Source organism: Centruroides sculpturatus, unplaced genomic scaffold, assembly GCF_000671375.1.
Source record: "Centruroides sculpturatus isolate CEXI.00-Female unplaced genomic scaffold, Cexi_2.0 scaffold552, whole genome shotgun sequence".
NCBI lineage: Eukaryota > Metazoa > Arthropoda > Arachnida > Scorpiones > Buthidae > Centruroides > Centruroides sculpturatus.
The window spans coordinates 138,619-146,494 of NW_019384889.1; the positions used below are offsets into that span (position 1 = coordinate 138,619).

The 7,876-nt window shown below is 39.4% G+C and overlaps 1 protein-coding gene across 1 annotated transcript; it reads left to right on the top strand.

Annotated features, from left to right (window-relative positions):
• Positions 1–4,885: 4,885 nt before the first annotated feature.
• LOC111631184 lies at positions 4,886–6,386 on the top strand. The gene has a single exon (XM_023375385.1). The coding sequence runs from the start codon at positions 4,936–4,938 to the stop codon at positions 5,620–5,622; it is 687 nt and encodes a 228-aa protein (XP_023231153.1). The 5' UTR covers positions 4,886–4,935; the 3' UTR covers positions 5,623–6,386.
• Positions 6,387–7,876: the final 1,490 nt, after the last annotated feature.

A 7,876-nucleotide genomic window follows, 5' to 3' on the forward strand; every position in this document is an offset into this window, starting at 1 on the left:
TTGCCTCAAACATATAATGGATTACAAAATAATCCAATGGAACTGTCGTGGTTTTTGCAACATCTTCTTTGACGTTAAACACTTGACATCATCTATCCAATCTCTGTGTGGCACTCCAGGAAACCCATCTGAAACCTGGAGAAAGAATTACTTTAAAAGGTTTCAATCTCTATCGCAATGATGATGATAGCCACAACCGTGCCAGTGGAGGTGTGGCTACTCTAGTTTCAAATCATATCCCATCCTTGCCGGTACAAATAACAACTGATTTGCAAGCTGTGGCAGTCAGAATTTCTATTGGAATAACTGTCAAAGTTTGTTCTATATACTGTCACCAGATGTCAGAGTCAATGAGGATGAATTGGATGCATTAGTTGAACAGCTGCCAACTCTGTTCCTTTTACTTGGTGATTTCAATGGCCATAATCCAATGTGGGGCAGCCCGGACATCAACTGCCGAGGCAGAGCCATTGAGAGATTAATAGGTAATCACCAACTATATCTATTTAATACTGGAGAAGTGACATACTTTCATGCTCCAACAAGGATATTCACTGCAATTGATCTATCATTAGCAAGTCTAAACTTGTTTTCTGCATTTATATGGGAGGATGGATCTAATCTACTCTCTAGTGACCACATCCCAATATTTCTAAAATACCAAGGCACAGAATACTGTAAAACAGCTTGTCCACCATGCTGGAAATTGAAAACAGCTGATGGGCCTGCTTTTTCTTCTATGGCCAACGTCACTGAGGATCTGGTGAATATTGCTGATATCAATGATGCAGTTGAAGTTGTCACTTCCAGTATTATTCGTGCAACTGAAAAAACAATGGGAAAGACATCAACAAGATACCCAAAGCATCCGAAGCCATTGTGGAATCAGAGTTGCGAGGCAGCATTTAAAGCACCAAAGAAAGCATGGGGAATTTTTAGAAGATACCCCACTGCTAAAAATTTAGTTGCTTTTCGAAAAGGAAAGGAAAATGTCAGAAGAATAAGAAGGCAAAGCCAAAGGGATTCTTGGAGGAAGTATGTTTCTAGCATAACATCTTCCACTAGCTCAAAAGCAGTCTGGGATAAAATCCATAAAATCAATGGGAAATATACTTTTCACTCTCTGTCCATGCTGGAAAAGAATGGCACAATAATCAGTGATATACAGGGTATTGCTGATATGTTGAATGAAACGTTTTCTTTTTCATCCAGCAATGTAATGTTAAATAGGAATTTTCAAGCTTATAAAGCCCAAAAAGAAAAGCAAAATTTAAATTCTTGTTCCTCATCTAATGATGAATATAATGTGCCATTCAGCAGAGCAGAACTGTATACAGCAATCTCTTGTTCGGGAAATAGTGCTGTAGGTCCGGATAAAATCCACTACAGCATGATTAAAAATCTGTCTGGAAATTTCCTTAATAATCTTCTGAATCTGTATAACAGAATATGGACAGAACATCCTGACTCTTGGAGGATATCAATTATCCTCATTGCAAAACCCGGTAAAGACTGCAAGAATTTCTCTAATTACAGACCAATCTCTCTGACAAGTTGTTTGTGAAAACTCTTCGAGAGAATGGTAAACAGACGTATGATGTTTCTCCTAGAGGAAAAGAACTGCTTCTTAGCACATCAGAGTGGATTTCGTAGGAACAGAAGTACCACAGATAATTTAGTAAACCTTGAAACATCCATATGTGAAGCATTTGTTAGACAACAGCACTTAGTGTCTGTATTCTTTGATATTGAGAAGGCCTACATTCGCTGCTGGCGTTACGGAATATTCTGCAATCTGTACCAATTCGGATTGCGGGGTAATATGCCAATTTTTATAAAAAACTTCTTGCAGAATCGAAGATTCCAAGTTAGGATGGGCAACACAATATCTAGGCTCTTCACACAAGAAGGTGTTCCTCAAGGACGTTTTTTGTGTGTTACTCTGTTCCTAATTAAAATTAACAGCATAGCTGACTGTCTTCCTCCCAGCGATAAACACACACTGTTTGTGGATGACTTTCAAATCTCCTGCCAGTCTAGTAACATGAATTTTATAGACACAACTGCAAACCTTCCTAAATCGCATATACGATTGGTCCAAGACCAATGCCTTTACATTTAATGCAGTAAAGACCTCGTGCATCCACTTTTGTAGAAGGCATGGTTTGCACCTGTATCAGGATATTCACCTAAATGGGGATAAAATCCCAATGGTGAGTGAGGCTAAGTTTTGGGTGTTTCTTTTGAACAAAAACTGACATTCTTGCCACACTTGCACAATATGAAGAGTAGATGTTTAAAATCTCTAAACCTTTTAAAGGTACTATGCTGCTCATCCTGGGGAGCAGACAGTTTCTATGATCAAGATTTATAGGGCCCTTGTCTGCTCTAAGCTGGACTACAGTTGCATTGTTTATGGCTCTGCACGAGAATCTACTCTTCGGATGCTGGATCCAATCCACCATCAAGCACTGCGTTTGTGCACTGGTGCTTTTTGAACTTCTCCTGTACAAAGTCTGTATGTGAATGCTTATGAGCCTTTGCTATCTCTCAGGAGAGAACAGTTGTCTCTTTTTTATTATATAAAACAAAAATCTTTTACTAAACCTTCAGTTGATTCTACAGTATTATATACTCAACTGAAACGATTATTTGAAGCTCGTTGAAGAAGTGTCCCTAAATTCGCCATAAGAATGGAGAGTGTGAGCAGCACGAATAATCTGAACAGAAGCAAACATTTTACAGCTAGAGACATATAGTATATCACCTTGGTCAACAGCTGTGATAACTGTTTACCTTAGCTTAAACAATTTCCTAAGGAAATCACTTTAGACTACGTTTACAGACAGCACTTCGCAGAAATTCAACATCGTGACAGGAATTTAATTCTTTTATACACAGATGGATCTAAATCTGATGATTACGTTGGCTCAGCCTTCGTTTGCCAGGATAAAATTGTGGCAGAACAAATTGCATTGAATTCTTCCATCTTTTCTGCGGAGTTGCATGCTATTTATTTAGCCTTAAAGCATATATATAGGAAAGGTCATTCTTTCTGTGTGATTTACACTGACTCAGTTAGTGCACTTCAGGCTTTGATCTCATGTGAAAGTAGTTTCCACTCTATAGTGACTAAAATTCGTAAACTGTTTTGCCATCTTCTTGCAAGGAATTTCTCTATAAAATTTTGTTTGGTCCCAGGCCACATTGATATAAGAGGGAATGAAGAAGCTGACGCAGCTGCAAAGTCAGCTAATCCTTCACAGCATACAATGCGTATTGAAGGAGGTGATTTGAAGCTAGTCGTTAAAAGCGACTAGCAGAGAGATAGCAAAATATGTGGAATGCACAAATCTACAATAAACTACATGAGATCAAACCTACGATAGAAAATTGGATATGTAATAAACAGTATGACAGGAGATATGAAGTTATTTTTAGTCGTTTGAGAATTGGGCATACTTGGTTGACTCATCAATACGTTTTGAAGGAGATGACGAACCAGTATGTCAGTACTGCAACTGTGCTGTAAGTGTTAATCACAGACTTTACAACTGCGTTGCTTTTGATCAAAGTCATAGACAGCATTTCGGAAATGCAAGTTTGAGAGAGATTTTGGGCGAAAGGCCAAATTTTGAGAAATTATTGAACTTTTTGAAAGTGAATAATATTTATAAACATATTTAATTATTTATTTAGCTTATATTTATATATACCTTGTTGATTATTTACTTATTCATTTATTAATATATATATATGTCTTATTTTTTCATGTGTATTGTTATATATTTTCGTTATTTGTTTTGCTATTCATTATTTTATTTATTTATTTATATTTATTATATATATACATAAATGAATATATATATATATATATATATTCATTTATGTATATTATTATACTATTTGGCATAGCACAGCTTGGCTTATGTGGCCCTTACGCCAATAAACCTTAACCAACCAATTAACCGTGAAGGCTTCTAGCTATTTAAGGTGTTCGATGTGTGACATAGTGTGGACTAGCTTCGCCTGATTAAAGGCTGCTGAGATATTGGGGTTGGAGGTGTAAGTGGTGAGGGCAGTGGAATTTTTCTTCTGTTGAATGTCGGCTATACGGAGTACGATTTTTTAACACATCCCGGTGTTAATGTGGTTGTTGAGTAATACTTACTACTGTAGAATATCTTGAAAGTCTAAAATGACTCCTGAAAGTCATTCAAAGAATATGAAAATACTGTGTCTTCTGTCTTTTTGTTCTGTTCATTTTTTTGGAAAGAGCAAGGCTCAATTCTTTATACTTTCTTTTTTTGTTACGTTGTAATTCTTTACCTAAAATACTACTTTTGGTTGTAATCGAAATCAGAGAATATATTACTGAGTCCATGTTTTGCCTGTGTATACAAGATAAGAGAGGTTATCATCAAGGTATAGAGGGTGTGTTTACTTCTTGCTAACTTCCAAGCTCGCCGAGCTGACCCCCCCTCGACGTGGGTTTCTGTCCGTGGTGAGGGGACCTCCTAGAGATGGTTTAGTAACTCTTCTTTACCATCCCTGTGATCTGAACGCCCACCCACGTGTTTGCCGTGCGTGGTGTCCCGTATGCCGGAAAGGAGGATCCTGGTAGTTGAGGGGCAACATAACGTCCCCAACACACTGCTTTGGCCCCTGCTTCGGATAAACGGGAGGCTCAAATCAGGCTCCGTTTGAGTCAATCGGCTGGTCGTTCAGTCATTCTTGACCTCGGCTTGGAGTCAACCGATCAATGCATGCTGGGCAGACATGTCAGACAAGATGTGCTCTTCTTGACTTCATTGTGAGGGTATAGCTTTTGGGAAACCCTGGTGTGACGGTCTATGGGAGTCTCCCATGTGACGGCATCCCCTTGTTGGGCCCCATGGTGGGTGGGGTCACTAGGAGCTGAAATATTATTCAATTATGGATCATAAATCTTCAAAAAATACAGACAAACCAGAAAACATTAATGAAAACACTGCCAGTCAGCCATCCTCCATAATAGTGCATGCTACTGGGGAAAAACCTTTATCAAAATGTTCCCCTTTTTTGATTCAGAAGTTATTTGAATCAATGATTGGGCACCTGAAAAAAACCCAAAAATTGAGGTCAGGAGACCTACTTGTAGAAACTGCCTCACCTCAACAGTCGGCAAAACTTTTAGCTGCAAAGAAATTGGGAGACATCGAAGTCACAGTCACACCACATGGAAGTTTGAACTCATCACGTGGTGTGATATCTGAGTTTGATCTGATGTCTCAAGATGTATCAGATATTCAGATGAACCTTTCAGACCAGGGTGTCACTGCTGTTCGACGTATCTCCATTCGTCGGGATGGCAAATTAATACCAACCAAACATTTAATTTTCACCTTTAACAATCCGACATTGCCATCTTTTATTACAGCAGGTTATCTGCGCTGCCCTGTTCGTCCGTACGTTTCAAATCTGCTGCGTTGTTTCAAATGCCAGCAGTTTGGACATTCACAGATATCCTGCCGTGGCAAGAGCATATGTGCACAGTGTGGGACTGAAGGTCACGAGAGTACCGAGTGTACCAGTACCCCATGCTGTGTTAACTACAAAGATGCCCATCCTTCTTACTACTGAAAATGCCCTGCATGGCAAAGAGAAAAGGAGATACAAAGGTGAAAACAGTCAACAACATACCTTACCCAGAGGCTCGTCGTATGGTCACTTCAACTGCACCTTTGAGACAGAAAACATTTGCTGCTGTTTTGAAATCCACAAAGACATGTGGGGTTCAAACAGATATTTCTGTCTCTCCTAGTGAATCTCTTACCCGCCATGCGAAATGTTTAATTCTCCCAACTATCCAAACATCAGAAAAAGAGACGAAGAAAGCCAAAACACCCCTACCAAAAACGGGTAATGACAAGAAACGTGGGTTCTAAGAAGGCTGCTAAGAACCCGCTCAACAAACAAAAATTAACAGCAGCCATCTCCAAATCCAAGACATCAGAGGCTCAGTCTATGAGTGAGTTCTCCGACTTCTCTGACGAGAAGACTAATAAGGAGGTGACACCACCAACTTCACCTCTAAAAGGCAAATCAGCCGTAAAACTAAAGAGGGATACCTTCACAAAGAATGCTGCCTCAAACACATAATGGATTATAAAATAATCCAATGGAACTGTTGTGGTTTTCGCAACAACTTATCTGATATTAAACACTTGACATCATCTACATCATCTCTCTGCGTAGCACTCCAGGAAACCCATCTGAAACCTGGAGAGAGAATTACATTAAAAGGATTCAATCTCTACCGCAAGGATGATGATAGCCACAATCGTGCCAGTGGCGGTGTGGCTATTGTGGTTTCAAATCGTATTCCATCCTTGCCGGTACAAATAACAACTGATTTGCAAGCTGTGGCAGTCAGAATTTCTGTTGGTGTGACTGTCACGGTTTGTTCTATATACTTGCCACTAGATGTCAGAGTCAACGAAGATGAATTGGATTCTTTAGTTGAACAGCTGCCAACTCCTTTTCTTTTACTTGGTGATTTCAATGGCCACAATCCAATGTGGGGCAGTCCGGACATCAACCGGTGAGGCAGAGCCATTGAAAGATTCATAGGCAATCAGCAACTATATTTATTTAATACAGGAGAAGTGACATACTTCCATGCCCCAACAAGAACGTTCACTGCCATTGATCTGTCATTAGCAAGCCCAAACCTGTTTTCAGCATTTACATGGGAGGTTGGATCTGATCCACTCTCTAGTGATTACTTCCCAATATTTCTAAAATATCGAGGCAGAGAAAGCTGTGAAACAGCTCGTCCACCACGCTGGAAACTGGAAACGGCAGATTGGCTTTCATTTTCCACTCTGGCTAACATCACTGAGGAAATGGTCAATACTGCTGATATCAATGATGCAGTTGAAGTTGTCACTTCCAGTATTATTCAGGCAGCTGAAAAAACAATGGGGAAGACATCAACTAGATATCCAAAACATCCTAAACTATGGTGGAACCAGAATTGTGAGGCAGCGTTTAAAGCCCAAAAGAAAGCATGGGGAATTTTCAGAAGATACCCCACTGCGAGAAATTTGGTTGCTTTTGAAAAAGCAAAGGCAGGCAAATGCCAGAAGAATTAGAAGGCAAAGCCAAAGGGATTCTTGGAGGAAGTGTGTCTCTAGTATAACATCTTCCACTAGCTCAAAAGCAGTCTGGGATAAAATCCATAAAATTAATGGAAAATATGCTTCCCACTCTCTGTCCATGCTGGAAAATAATGGCACAATAATCAGCAATATACAGGGTATTGCTGATACGTTGGGTGAAACGTTTTCTTCATTCAGCAATATCATGTATTCAAGAAATTTCCAAGCTTATAAAGCTCGAAGTGAAAAACAATGCTTAAACTTTCACTCCTCATCTAATGAGGAATATAATGTGCCATTCACCAGCATAGAACTACATATGGCGATCTCTCGCTTGGGGAATTGTGCTGTAGGCCCGGATAAAATCCACTACAGCATGATTAAAAATCTGTCAAACAATTCCCTTTCTAATCTCTTGCATCTGTTTAACAGAATATGGACAGAACATACTTTTCCTGACTTTTGGAGGCTATCTATCATTATTCCCATTCCCAAACCTGGTAAAGATCACAAGAAACCCTCTAATTACAGACCAATTTCTCTGACAAGTTGTCTCTGTAAACTTTTCGAGAGAATGGTAAACAGGCGTCTAATGTATCTCTTAGAGAAAAAGGAATACTTTTCACCACATCAGAGTGGTTTCCGTAGGAACAAAAGTACCACTGATAACCTGGTAAACCTTGAAACATCTATACGCGAAGCGTTTGTTCGAAGACAGCACTTAGTGTGTGTTT